At 40.0% G+C, this 15,568-nt stretch overlaps 1 protein-coding gene across 4 annotated transcripts in view; it reads right to left on the minus strand.

Annotated features, from left to right (window-relative positions):
* Positions 1-15,568, minus strand: part of LOC127786907 (uncharacterized) — a 33,481-nt gene that overhangs the window by 7,777 nt on the left and 10,136 nt on the right. For 3 of the 4 annotated variants that reach the window (XM_052314659.1, XM_052314657.1, XM_052314656.1), the window contains one exon: positions 14,876-15,001. The exons of the other annotated variant lie outside the window; for it this stretch is intronic. In XM_052314659.1, the coding sequence (XP_052170619.1) occupies positions 14,876-15,001 (126 nt within the window). The remainder of the gene's footprint in view (positions 1-14,875; positions 15,002-15,568) is intronic. 4 annotated transcript variants of the gene reach the window in all.

Genomic DNA, 15,568 nt, shown 5'->3' on the forward strand with positions numbered 1-15,568 from the left:
TCGAGATTTCTGACTTCCTTAGTAATGAAGGAACCAAGAGAAGACAATAAAGGCCTAGGGGAGGAAACAAATAACGAGAGACAATGGTGCAATGAAGGCACAATCAGGATCTAAGAGCAGAATTAAGGCTCTAATACCATGTTGGAAACTGTAAAGAACAACAAAAATATGGCTTGGATTGGGAAAACTCAGAAGAAACTGTACTTCCGTCTTCTTCTATTGAATACTCCATAAAAAGTTTAAATAGACAAGAGTTTCTAAAATCTAGGAAATTTGAAATACAAACAAACCTATTTAAAATACAAATATAACATATATAGGATATAACCAATCTCCTAAATTTTAGAGATAGATAAGATCCTATCTCCTCCTAGAATTTAGAGAAGCTGGAGCTTTATCTTAATCATAAATTGAGGCATTATCTTGACATAGTATCACCATATTTCAACAAGATCATTAAAGAGTAAATCTGTTTAGGTAAATAAACTACCAGACTGCACCGTTTTAATTGAATGAGAACAGAATGCAAGATATAAAAATACAATATCCATAGCAATGGATAAGATCCTACCAGACTCCATCAAGTAATGGTTAACTCGATGATCTTACCAACAATTCATGTTTCTATTTCTTTTCTTCCTTTCTTTATTGATCAAACATCTCTAATTCGTCATTCCCAATTGACCTTGCCTCAATAGAGCACAAAATGCATCTCATAATACTTAAAATTCTTTTCCTAACAACCCTGAATTGTCAGCGTCCCCATAACCTCTCCAACTTATTTGCCAACGAAGAATGGATAGTAAACAAAGACATGAAAAAGAAGGAATTTTGATGATGTGGAAGAAAGAATATATAAATTTCAAGGGAAGAGGAAAGAAGTTGATCAATATACCTGAAGAAGAAATAAAGAAACTGATATTTCTTCTATATAAAATGCTGTAGGTTTAACTAATTTATACTAAAGGAGAGGAAACAAATCTCTCCACAAACGGAATGAAATATCTACAACATATCTTCAAGATACACATCATATCAGCAATATATACATCTAATATACAATAAAATAAAGGTAATAATTCCAATATCTTTGTTTTATTTCTAACACTCCCCCTCAAGCTGGTGAGTAGACATTTGCCCATTGATTAGCTGAAGAGATATATGGTATGATGATCAGACCACTATTTAATTTTTCTTTGATGAATTGTTGGTATCTATATGTTTAGTTTGATCATGTTGCACTAGGTTATGTGCTATGCTTATTGTTGACTTCTTGTCACGATATAGCCTCATAGGTTTTGCTCATTCTAATCCCAAATTGTTAATAATGATTCTCAACCACAATAACTCACAAATTCCATGAGCCATTGCTCCTAGTTCAACCTCAACACTAGATATGGATACTACCGTGTTATGGATAGGGCCTTATTACAGCAATTTTGGGTTTTTAGTGGTTGTAACTCCTTTTATATTTCCCTTTGTATTTCCTTTACTATTTGCAATTTTTGTACTTCTTTTTAATTTTTTTACTGATGTAATTGGGGGAATATTTTTGTTAGAGAATTAGTAAGAGAGAAAGGCCACATGCTTTGGTTAGAATAGAACAAAGAAGACGGTTGCAACCGTTTTGGGGGAGTGATCTGTTGTGGCAGCATCACCCTAAGGTCCTGTAAATACTCCCCAAGGCACTCGAGGAGGCATCATTGAAAATCAAGAAAGAACTTTTATTTCTCTCTCAATTTCTCTCTTCTCTCTCTCCCTTTGTTTTGCTCCTTTCTCTCTATTCTTCTTTCTATTTTTCTAGAGTGGACTACTGATTCACACCAAAGCAGGAAATCCACCATTGTCTCTGTTGGGTAGTGACAATTTCGGTATCAAAGCAACGGTCTTGGCCGAGGTTATTGGAGAATTCTTTGATGGCAGAAGGTACCCGCATGAAGAACTACGAGTCGCAGCTGCAGCAATTCAGCTTGACCTTGTCTAAATTCCAGAGTCAGGTAGATCAGCTGGAGCAAGGTTCGGAACGCAACCATGAGGCAATCCTAACTATGGATCGCAAGGTGGAGAGCTCAATCGAAGGGCAGGAGAGAAGGCACGATGGTGCTCTATCTCAAATGCGGGAGGATAGCGCACAAATGAGAGTAGAGTTGGGGGACCAATTACAACAGTTTATGGTCAAGTTTACTCACCAAAACATGGTAAGATTGGCTCCCAATTTTCCTCCTAGAGATAGAACAGAGCCCATATTACCAAAAAATAGAAGGGATAGAGTAGTTGGGAATAATGAGATTGGAATTGAACTAGAGGAAGATGTAGAGAATATGATAGAAAGAGGTAGAGAAGGATAGAATAACCCACAACAACCGGGGTTCCCTATGTCGTGGTTGGAGATTCCGGTGTTTGACGGGAATAACCCCCGATGGTGGATAAGGAAATCCAAGCGTATGTCTGATTGGTATAAGGTGCCAAGGGGAAGAAGAGTAGCATTAGCCTCAGCCTACTTTGATGACCTAGTAGATGCTTGGTACCAGGGGTGGACTAGGGTCAAGGATAACCCTACATGGGAAGAGTTTGCTGATAGGCCGTGTGAGATTTGGTGAGAGGAGTATGTCGAACATTATTGAGGAATTCAACAAATTAAAATAGGTGGGGGAGGATAATACCTACTTGAGGAGGTTTGAGGAGTTGAGGTCTTTGATGATTAACAACGATCCCCACCTTTCAGAAGCCTACTTTGTGTCTAACTTTCTAAGTGGGCTTAGTGATGATTTGAGGCCTATGGTGAAGATGATTAGGCCTATAACAATGGAACAAGCAGCAAAGAGTGCAAGGCTACAAGAAATGGTGGTGGAAGCCTCAATGAGGAAGCAAAGGCAGCAGCATAAAACTTTAACTAGGGGACCTCGAGTTCAAGGGGGAAGAACTACAATCGAGAATGGAATAGAGGCAATTAGGGGGTAAAGAATCCAGTAGGATTCAATTTTGGTGCGAAGTATAACGATACGAGGAGGCAACCTGGCCTTTGTTACAAGTGTGGGGATAAGTATTACCCCGAGCACTAGTGCAAACACCAATTGTTGTTAGAAGGGGATATCGGGGGTGAACTGGAAGCAAAAGGAGACATAATTGAAGAGAGTGGAGAATCTGTAGAAGAAGATAATGGGGAGATTTCATTACATACATTGAAGGGAATGACTGATAACAAGATAATTAAGGTGGAGGGTAAGGTTAATGAAAGTAATCTGTCGATTCTCATTGACAGTGGAAGCACTCACAACTTCCTAAATGAAGGCATTGCTAGGAAATTGAAGTGTCCACTTACAGGGACTCAACCCTTGAGTGTAACCGTGGCAAATGGGAGTAGGGTGTTGAGTAATTTAGCTTGCCCTGGTGTCTGTTGGAAAATGCAAGGAGAGAAGTTTGAGGCAGACCTTAGGCTGCTACAACTGGGAGGTTGCGATGTGGTTTTAGGAGTTGATTGGATGAAAAGAATGAGTCCAATAAGCTTTGACTTCAATAGGATGGAAGTGTCCTTCGATAAAAGAAGGGAGGAGAATGACTCTTACTGGGGGAAGGGAGACCAGTACTTGCAAACTGATGACCGGAAAGAGGTTACACAAGCTATTCAGGAACAAGTGGTGCCAATTGGCATAACTATTTTCAATTGTGGCAGTGGATGAAAGTCTGGAATAGGTGATGCAAGGAGAACTCCAACTCACTATCAACCACCAACAAGGGAAGATTGAACAGGTACAACCTCAACACCTTGTTGATGAATTGCTGTAAGAATTTAAGGACCTCTTTGCTGAGCCTACCACATTACCTCCTACTTGATCCCTGGACCACCCTATTAACCTTAAGCCTAACTCCGAACCCATAAACATTAGATCATACCGTTATTCCCCAATTCAAAAAATAGAGATTGAAAAGATGGTGAAGGACATGCTTAGCCAATCATTCATAAGACCTAGCTAAAGTCCTTTTGCCTCACCGTCCTATTAGTCAAAAAGAATGATGGAACATGGCATTTTTGTGTTGATTACCGACAATTAAACGCCTTGACCATCAAGGACAAATTTCCCATACCCCTAGTGGAATACCTGATGGATGAATTAAATACTTTGACCATCATCAATGCTTCCGCCATTAATTCATGAAGCCTGGCACTATCAGCAACATGCTTGAGAGTTCTAGGCTGGAGCACCTTCACCATTGGCATCAACTCTTCGTTCAAGCCACTTATGAAGCTTGAACTGAAATAAGCTTATGTTAAATAAGGGTTATGATTGAGCATCAGGGCCTTTAGCTCTTCAAACCTCTATTGGTACTCCATCACCGACCCTACCTACCTGATTTTGTTGAACTCTTCCACCACATTAGACAAGCCCCAATCTTCAAACCTCTCACAAAACTCCTCTGTGAAATCCTCCCATCTACAATCCCCCCGGACCTTGGACCACCTTTGGTACCAAGCGTCCCCTGCATCATTAAGATATACTACTTTCTGCCTCTCTACTACCCCATACCACTCTAGCATCCGCTCACACCTTCTAATCCACCAACATGGACTCACTCCATCAAATAATGGAATCTCCAAACATGGCATGGGTCAACCATGTTGGTTTTGTCCCATTGGCGCCTAAGGTGGCCGTTCCCACCCATTCTCACCTAACTCTCCATGATCATCTCCTCCAACAGAGGTCCCAATGGTCCTCTAGTTCATTCCTAGCCCCTATAGAATTGGATAAGATCTGCCCTGCCCCGGCATAATCGAGTTTGATCTCTCCCTATGAGGGAAGTCAGGAGAGAGACTTACTTGGTTTTGCCTTGCAAACATCACCATGAACCCTTGGAGCTATTCTTGGATCTAAATTCCCATATCCTCCCTAATTTGAGCCACTGCTACTTACAATTTCCTATCGATAGCCATGATGGCCTCAAGGTTTCGATTGGATCTCAATTCCAATTGATCCATCTATCATCGTGGATCCACATTGTTGCACCTGAGTCTCCAAGTTCTTCATCCTCGTTCCTTCAGCCATTGTCGTCACCTTCGATCACATGGCCAAGGATCAGCTCTGATACCAAAATTGTCAGATTCGGAAGGATTAGGCAATTGTCTGATTTTGATCTCTTCCCAAAGGAGAGAGATCACAAGGGAAATGAGAGAATTCTCGCAAGAGTGAGGGAGGGAGAGAGAGAATTAGAGAACAAAGAGAATGAGAGAATTGAGATGGAAATGGAAAGGAGAATCAGAGAAATTTCATTCAATCTCCAGATACTTCCAATAGAGGGGTTGGCCACAATTTATAGCCTTCCCGCACATGTGCATAGGTTCTCGCCCAAAATTGGTAACCGCCTATGTACTATACACCATAGCTTTACCAATGTACAATCACTTACTGCACTAACTGAATTTTGTTTTATTCCAATACTTTTACTTCTACTATTTCCCCATAAGTACATGACACAAAGCCAAGACATAATCATGGCATCTTCTTCATCCCATGTTCCAAAGTTTGGATCGGTTAGGACCCTTGCTGGTAAGCTGAGAAAGTTTTCCACTCCCCTTTACATAAGTAGAGACTACTTGAGACCACTATAGATAATTATTTTCATGGAGTCGATAAGCTAAATTGAAAGGATGAAGATCATTGAGAGCTAGGTGCATTTTTAGTAGGCTGAAGATCACCCGAGAAAACAGTGAGTTGATCCCCCAAATGGACGATCAGAAGGAATTGGAGTGACTGCATCAGAAATTGTAAACATGGTAGTGACAATATCAACTAAATAGCTGCAGCAATGAAGACTGAAAAACAAAGAATTGAGGGTAGCTATTGAAGGGCAATGAAGGCTGTAACAGAAAAATAAAAAAACACTCCTAAAGATGGCGGTGGAAAAAATAGGGTTCCAAGGAAGGAGGCTCTGATACTATGAAGAGAAAATAAAGAAACTGATATTTCTTCTATTTAAAATGCTATAGATTTACAGCAAATTTATACTAAAGGAGAGGAAACAAATCTCTCCACAAAAGGAAATAATAGAAAAGATTCCAAATCAAATCAAATCAAAGATTACAAATCAGCACCTTTAATCCTAGGAATGAAATATCTACATCATATCAGCAATATATATATCTAATATACAATAAAATAAAGGTAACAATCCCAATATCTTTGTTTTATTTCCAACAATACCATTCCCATAGAACCTCTCTTGCATGGACTCAAATATGGATGTCAAGTGTGCCATATATATCCTAATGTCCAATTCACCTAATAATTAATCTGGTCATACCGTCATGTGCTCTAGGACTACAGGACGTCGCTGAATTTCATCTTCCATACTTCTTTCATCTATTTAAAAAAAATGGTATATACAAAACTAACATATAACTTTTATGCATAAAATTAAAACAGAATCATCATAAATTCTATGACCCAAAACAGCCTTGAACCTGCTCATTTGCTCTTTCTTGTTTTTTTCATTTGGGGAGGGGGGAGAGTTATGGAGTTTAGATGGGTTTAACTCCAAGCAGAAGAGAGAGACGGAGAGACTCATTATACTCAACTCAAATGCAATCTACTGTCAAGAAAGATATGACCAATACAAAGACTATCTTAATGCAAAAGCAGTTGTAGATTGCGGGGTCTCTACCCTCTAGAAGATGTTAAGAGTAAATGTCCAGTTTCCCATTATCCTAAAGTATCCAAGAGTCACACAGATACCCCAACTTTACAAGTCCCTACAGCAGACCCCAGAATTCCTTATATGCATGAACCCCAATAAAAATTGTCAACTACCCTGGCTCATTTATTATCAATAAAAACAAATGTTAGATCTCTGATCTGACAATTGAGAAGAGGGGAATTGGGAAATTAGGGGGAAAAGACGAGAGGAGAGAGTGAGAGAGAATTCAAATATGAGAGGGAAAAGAAATGAGAGGGAAATTGATTTCCAATTTCATTCAACATGTGGAACTTGGTGCAGATCAGTGGTATTTATACTGATCTATAACCAAATTTGGGCGCCAAAAGCAGTTAGCCCACTTGTCCACTCGGCCTTACAACTTGCCGTAGGCATGCTGGAACATTCCTCTAGCTATACCAAAAACGGGCTTATTTAACAAGGCCTAATCAGCCTATTACATAAAGGCTAACAGTCTGCTAACGTGACAATCCCCTCCCCTTAAGGCATCTCTTGTCCTCAAGAAATATGTAGCAAGTTGGCTGAGTTGGGAAATTGCTGGAGAAGATCTGACAAATACTCTCATGTATTGTTGTCTTCGTGTAGCGAGGACCACTTGACTAGAACCTGGGTGAGAGGAACTCCATGTCCTTGAATCACCCTCTTGTCCAGGATAGAGGTAAGGACTGTTGCTTCTCTACTCTCTGCATAGGTGGTAGTGTAGGGGATGATCTCTGTGCTCCATTGGCTTTCTTGAAATGGGAAACGTGGAACACATGGTGAATTTGTGTCCCTTCTAGCAATTGCAACCTGTAGGCCACTGCACCTATCTTCTCCAATATAGTGAAAGGCCCATAGTATTTAGGACTCAGTTTGGATATGGGCTAGTGGCTCAGGGACTTGAGATGCTGCTAGCTAAGCTTCAAATAGACATCCTCCCCGACTGAAAATTATCTCACTTCTTTTCCTGTTAGCCAATTGTTTCATCCTATTTTGTGCTCTAGCCAACTCTGACTTAACCAACCAGATTGTTTCTTGTCTTTGCTGCAAGTATGTTTCCACTACCCCCATTGTAGATTGTCCCCCAATGGCTAGTAACAACCGTGGCTTATAGCCATAGAGGGCCTCAAAATGAGTCATTTTGATCGAGCTGTGGAAGCTCGAATTATACCACCACTGAGCAACTACTAGCTACTTATGCCACCCCCTTGGCTGTAAAAAATTGAAGCACCTTAAGTAAGATTCCAAACACCGGTTTACCCATTCTGATTGCCTATTAATTTCTGGGTGATATGCAATAGACATCAGTAGCTTACTGCCTAGGAATTTCATCAATTCCCTCCAAAACAGGCTAGTGAATATCCTCTCTCTGTCTGAGACTATAGACTGAGGGATTCCATGCATCTTCACTACATTATCCATGAATGTTCTCGCCACTTCTTATGCTGTGAATGAGTGGGATAGGCCCATGAAATGACTGAACTTAGAGAATCGGTCAACCACTACCATTATGCAATCCTTCCCTTCTGACCTTAGAAGCCCTTCTATAAAATCCATGGTTACATTGGTCCATGCTTGGTCTAGACTAAGGGTTGTAGTAGACCCGGATAAACCACTGCTTCATGTTTGCATCTCCTACATACATCACATCTCAACACATAATCACACACATTTTTTTAACTGAGGCCAAAAGAATACTTGTTGCACCTTTTAGTAAGTATTATAAACGCTCGAATGTCCTCCTATAGGAGACTCATGTAACGTTTGTAGTATCCTGCTCTTCAACTCCTCACTTTCTCCAATCACCAGCTTGCCCTTATACCGTATCACTCCATTGTTAAATGAATAATCCGACCTGCTATTGGCATCTAAGCTTAGTTGTTCCAACAACCCCTTGGTCAAAACTCTCCTTGTTGATAGCTATCTATAACCTCTTGGAGCCAATCTGGTACCACTGCTAAAATGGACGCATTCATTCCTTCCTCTTGGGAGCGAGATAAAGCATCTGCTGCTATATTTTCCTTTCCTTTCTTGAATTGGATTGCATAATTCAATCCCATGAGTTTGGTCATGCCCTTTTTTTGCAATTGGGTATACAACCTCTATTGCAATAGGAACTTCAAACTCTCATGATCCGTTTTAATAACGAATCTTCCTCTCTCTAAATAGTGTCACCATTTTTCCACTGCCATAAGGATTGCCATCAACTCCTTCTCATAGATATTGAGTCCTTGGTGTTTGGGGGCTAAGGATTGGCTAAAGAAGTCTAAGGGCCTGACATCCTGTGAAAGGACTGCCCCTATTCCATGCTTGCTAGCATCGGTTTCTAGCACGAATGACTTGTTGAAACCAGGCAAACCTAGCACTGGCACTTCACTTAGTGCTTTCTTCAACTACTCAAAAGCTGGGTTCCACTTGAAGCCATCTTTCTTCAACAATTTAGTCAATGGCTTGCTGATCATTCCATAATCCTTTACAAATCTCTAGTAATACCTAGTGAGCCCTAGGAACCCTCTTAATGCCCTAATGCTAGTAGGTTTAGGCCATGCCACAACAACCTTAATTTTATTGGGATATGTGCCCACTCTAGCCCTTGAAATTATATGCCCCAAGTATTCCACATATTTTTGTGCAAAAGCACACTTTGACAACTTGATATACAATTGGTTGAATCTCAAAATCTCAAATGTAGCCCTAAGATAGTCTAAGTGTTGATCAAAAAGGGGCTAAGACTAGGATGTCATCAAAGAAAACCAAAACAAATTTTCTAAGGTATGGTTCAAAAATTTGGTTCATGAGAGCTTGGAATGTGGCTAGTGCGTTGGTTAGGCTGAAAGGCATGACAGTGAATTCAAAATGATTGTGGTGTGTCTTGAAGGTTATTTTGGGTATGTCATTTGGATCTATCCTAATTTGATGGTATCCTAATCTTAGGTCCAATTTAGAGAATACAGTAGCGTGTTTGAACTCATCCAATAGGTCCTCAGTGATAGGGATAGGAAATTTATCTTTAATGGTAATGGCATTGAGTTGTCTATAATTAATACAGAAACGTCATGTACCATCTTTTTCTTAACCAATAGGACAAGTGAAGCAAATGGGTTATGGCTAGGTCTGATTACAAACTGGTTCAACATCTTTTTAACAAGTTTTTCAATCTCGGATTTGAGTTTAGGGGGTTATCTATAAGACCTATTCACTGGTTTAACATTAGGTTGAAGGGGTATTGTGTGGTCCAAGGATCTTTTGGGGGGAAGTGACATAGATTCTACAAAAAGATCTTGATATTCAACCAATAATCATCAAGTAGGGCCAATTCGTGTACCTGCCAAGTGGCTATAGATGATTGGCTCCTTGGTTTAGAATCTCCCTCCTCTATCTCTAGTTGCTCAGTAGCTTCAATTGAGAACAATTGTGCTACTTGGAACACCTTCTTTTTGAAAAGCTATTGCAATTTCTTCCCCTTGATCAACTTGCATGCTCTCCCTTGCAACACCACCCTCCACCCTCCTACCATCCTTCTCTAGGGTCACCTCCACCTTGTTGAAGTCAAAACTGATTGGACTCCCTTCCCTCATCCAATCAACCCCAAGAATAATATGGCATCCCCCCAACTTCAGTAGTCTCAAGTTAGCTTGGTAATCTTCTTCTTGCATTTCCTAGCAAAATCCCAAACATGCGAATTTTCTTAGCACTTTACTTCCATTAGCTACAATTACAGACAAGGGTTGAGTGCTGGCTAGTGGCCACTTCATCCTTTTGGTTGTTCCCTTGTCAATAAAACTGTGGGCACTATCACATTCCAGGGGTAGTATTTGTAATTTTGGTTTTTTGTTTTTAATTTCTATTTTTGTTAGGGTTATTTGTCTTGTAGCTAGAGACTGTTAAGATATTTTTCCCTTTTGTCTTGTAGCTAAGGCAGTTACAATGCCTTGTCTTGTAGCTAAGGAGGTTGCAACTGTGAGCTTATATATTGAAGCCACAACCTATGTTGGATGGTATGAATGAGAATGAATTGAATATTGTTGTTTCTCTCCTAATATTTTTGTCTTTCTCTGTCGGTTATCTTCTCTCCCTTATCTTCATCTTCCTGTTGTTGTTTCTTCCCTTCCATCTCTTCTCTCCCACAAATTCTTCTCTTAATCTTCCTGAGTCCCTTTTCATACCCTAGTTCAACCCTAAGGGTGTAACAATTGGTATCAAAGTCGTTCAATCATTGGCTGGATTTTCGTAAATCCATAGCAGTTAGGTTCAGATTTCTAAAGGCCAATTCCGACCGCGATTTAGACTAGCGATTCATGGCAACTGCTAGAAACGACTTCAAATCACAATTGTTGTGTGCTGGAGTTTTGATTGGAAGGTGATGATTTCCAACCCTCCCCAACTATTAATTCCCGACGGTATTAGACATACTCAACCGTTGCTTCCCGACGCTTCTCGGCATTATTTTTTTATCAATCCTCAACTATGAGTCGAGCAATCTGCAGGCGACCCTCAGGCTTAGGATAGATTCACGTGGAGGTGAGTCACTCTCAAGAAAAATGGGCCGCAATTAGAAAAGGAATCACAGAAGAATGCGCTCCGACAAGAGAAGAAATCAAGGAAGCATGCAATCAATTCGTAGACCTCAAACACAAGCTAGATGACTTACTAACTATATTTTCATAGAAGTTTCAAGTTAGTATTCCAGCTAAATATTTTTCCAAGGAACATTCTAAGTCCATAAAAAGAAAAGTTTCGGAAGGCAATTTGTTTGTTCGGAATTTTTCTACTGTAGCTAAAGAAAGACCTGAATTAGAGCAGACAATCCAAGATGACAGAGAAGGAATGGCAGCTACCAAAGACGTTATTGAGGCTCCACTGGGAAAGGAATTTGTTGAAATGAATTCGGTTACAATTATCAATAAACCAAAGGAAGAGCTAATAGCATCAAGATGTGCCTATTAAGAGGGTACTAGAGAAAAATGAGGAATTATTTGATGAATTGATAGAGGAAGCAAAGGCCATTGCAGTAGCCTAAGTGCCTAGTCTAATGTTTGATCCCGAGCAATATGACAGTCTTGCTATTATCATTTCAGTTGGAGCAAACCAGTTTCTGGTGTTGGTCCAAAGTCCTAACAGCAGAAGAGCAAGAGATCGGGAACGTAAAAGAAAAGAGGAAAAAGCCTAGAAGGAGAAAGAGAGAAAGAAGAATAAAACAAATAGAGAAAACTAGGATTGGATAAATAACAATGGCTCAATGGTAATAAGTTTCTTGGGGATAAGAAACATTTCAAGGGGGGAAAATTTGTCACATTCCAATGGTAGTATTTGTAATTTTGGTTTTCTATTTTTTAATTTCTATTTCTGTTAGGGCTATTTGTCTTATAACTAGAGGTTATTAGGATATTTTCCCCTTTTGTCTTTTTCCTTTTTGTCCTATAGCTAAGACAGTTACAATGCCTTGTCTTATAGCTAAAGAGGTTGCAACTGTGAGCTTATATATTGAAGCCACAACCTACGTTGGATGGTATGAATTGAATATTGCTATCTCTCCTAATATTTTTGTCTCTCTCTCTCTCGGTTATCTTCTCTCCCTTATCCTCATCTTCTTGATGTTGTTTCTCTCCCTTCCATCTGATCTCCCCCCAAAATTCTTCTCTTAATCTTCCCAAGTCCCTTTTCATACCCAAGCTCAAATCAGATGAGAGGGAGAGAAACATCATATGAGATAAGGGAGAAGATAACCAAGAGAAAGAGAGAGAAATATTAGGAGAGAACAGTAGCAAGAAGAAGAAGAGATCACAGAGAATAATTAAAGAGAATTCAGAACATTCATCAATTCCATTCCCTCTCCAACGTAGGTTGTGACTTAATATATAAGCTCACAGCTATAATTACAAGACAAGACATTGTAACTGCCTAAGCTACAAGACAAAAAAAAGGGAAAAAAAACAAAAGGAGAAAATATCCTAACAACCTCTAGCTACAAGACAAATAACCCTAACAGAAATAGATTACAGAAAACTAAAATTACAAATAATACCCTTGGAATGTGACATGTACTCCTACTATCTATTAAGACCATGAGTGTGCTGTCGTGCACCTTTCCCTCTACTTTAATAATCTTGTTGTTGGCCATCCCTTTGATTGCATGCAAGGAAATGGCCCCCTTACCTTCTTCCTCCTCAATCACTGCCACCTCATCCTCTTCTTCCCCTTTTAGTAGAAGCAACTACTTCTTGCATTGATGGCCTGGAGAATACATGTCCCCACATCTAAAGCATAGTCCAGCAGCCTCTTCTGCTCAATGAGCTTGTCCCTTTATTGCAAATTCGAATTAGGAGGTGTAGTTGCCACATACCTGACTATTGCCCCTCCCCTAAAATTCTCCTTGCTCTACATTCTTCCTCTAGATAGAACCATCCCCAACTTAATTCCTTTGCTTTGACCCCTTTGTTCCTTCATTAAGGCTTCTATTGTTAACTCCTGTAACAATGCATCCTCTGCTGGCTCTTGCACAGACCTAGGCCTCATCATTTTCACCATGGATCTGAGGTCATTACTTAGTCCACTAATAAAACTCGATACAAAATACTCCTCAGTCATGTAGGGGTTTCTGTGAAGCATGCGTGACTTCAGCTCTTCGAACTTGAATTGATACTCATGCACCATTCCATTCTACCTCAGTTTATTGAACTCTTCCACAATATCTATAGTCCTTTGTTCACCAAATCTTTCGGACAAACCCCTAGCAAACCCTCCCAAGTGCAGCTATCTCTCACCCCTGACCATCCTTGAAACCAGACATCACCTACATCGTTCAGGTATGTTACTGCCAGAGTAACTCTCTAGTCATCAACTACCTAATGAATATTGAACAACTTCTCGCACCTCCTGATCCACCACCGGGGCTTTATTTCATCAAACACTGGCAATTCTAACTTAGGCACCAGAAAATTCGACTGGCCATAATTCACCAGAGCTTCTGGCCTCCTTCCCACCACATTTTAACCCATCATTACCGGATCAACCCCCAATTCAGAGGATTTGGCTACTCTCTAACTAGTGCTAATACTCGAATGTATTGGATCCATTCTCTCACGAGGGGGAAAGTTAGTGGATAACCTTACCTGTGCCTAATTTGAGAACATCGGCGCGAATTATTGCAGCTGGTTGCGTACCATGTTGTTGTACTCTTACATCTCCTCCCAAACCTGGTTGCGCATCTCTCCTCGCAACCGATCTGAAACATCTTCCAACTTCTTACCAACCACGGCTCCTATAGCTTCTTCCATTGATCCTACCTGATTCTGCATCTCCATCACCGTAACAATCACTTGCTGCAACTGCATCTCCATCTGCTTCATATGCGGGCGTCAGCCATCACAATAAGATCATCGAAAACTGTTCAGCCAGGAGATTGCTCTGATACCAATTTGTCATATCTCTGATCTAACAATTGAGAATTCTCAATTTCGGAGAGGAATTGAGAAGAGGGGAATTGGGAAATTAGGGGGGAAAGACAAGAGGAGAGAGTGAGAGAGAATTCAGAAATGAGAGGAAAACTAATTTCCAATTTCATTCAACATGTGGAACTTGGTGCAGATCAGTGGTATTTAAACTGATCTATAACCAAATTTGGGTGCCAAAAGCAGTTAGCCCACTTGTCCACTCAGCCTTACAACTTGTCGTAGGCATGCTGGAACATTCCTCCAACTATGCCAAAAACGGGCTTATTTAACAAGGCCTAATCAGTCTGTTACATAAAGGCTAACAATTTGCTAACGTGACAACAAATTAAGAAGGTGACAAGGGGGGAACAAGGTGGCATTGGAATACTTCATTATCTAATTTAAATTAAACATAATAAAAACTAAACAAGCATGGTATTGAAACCTAGAACAAAACAAGTTCAAAAATTAACCTAATATGATCGTGCAAGGTCCAATGATGCCCACATAAAATATGACATTTCCCCTTTCTTTATCACCATGGTCCTCACTAACTAGGGGAAACGAAAAAAAAAAAAAAAAAAACCCTCAAAAAAGATATCAAAGAATGTCACAACCCACCAAGGAAAAACACCTTTCCCTTGAACATTTCTTTCTCCATCTAAAGTCAAGGGCAGAAACAAACTAGATGGAAGGGAAGCTTAAGCCATTCATTATTTGAAGAAACAATGGGGTGCCAAGAGAAAAACAAATACCTTTTGCCACAATGTTGGGTCCTTCCTTTCTTTCGGCAACAACAGATGATCTCGTAACCATGACGCAACTACCCAAGGTTCACCCTCACTAGAAGTCAAGGCACGCTCTTCAAGTATGTCACAGACCTATCACATTTGCACTAGTTTAGTCAGACAACATATCAAGATATCAAGCCAACACAGAAACATATAAAAACAATTTGTTCGTTTGTCAGGGATACATAGCAAGCATACTACTTACTCTCTCTCAAACACTCTCTAATTCGTAAACCCTTGTTGATCTCCCAACTCACATGATATTAGCGCAAGTGGTTTTATCACCACTTGCCACAGATTGAGGTTTGCCATCCACCCAAAAAACAATCGTTTTTACTTATCAGGTGGTGTTACTGCTATCCATTCCCTTCTATAGTCCACACCTCACAACCACTCAATACGCATTCAATGTGGGATCCCAATGATGCTTGGTTATCAAAGAATCAACACTATCCTAGAACCTCGCCAAGATGTGTCTAAACTCCAAATGGAGGACTAGAAGGTTGCAATACATTACACAAAAATCAGAACAGTTCTGATATAACCTCATCTGTTCTGAAACAACCTCATTTTCTTTTTCTTTCTTTCTTTCTTTTTTTGACAAGCCTTGTTGATATGACACCAGTTATTTGAACCTATTATCATTTGACAAGCAAA

The sequence above is a fragment of the Diospyros lotus genome, chromosome 12, assembly GCF_014633365.1.
Source record: "Diospyros lotus cultivar Yz01 chromosome 12, ASM1463336v1, whole genome shotgun sequence".
In the NCBI taxonomy this organism is placed as follows: Eukaryota; Viridiplantae; Streptophyta; class Magnoliopsida; order Ericales; family Ebenaceae; genus Diospyros; species Diospyros lotus.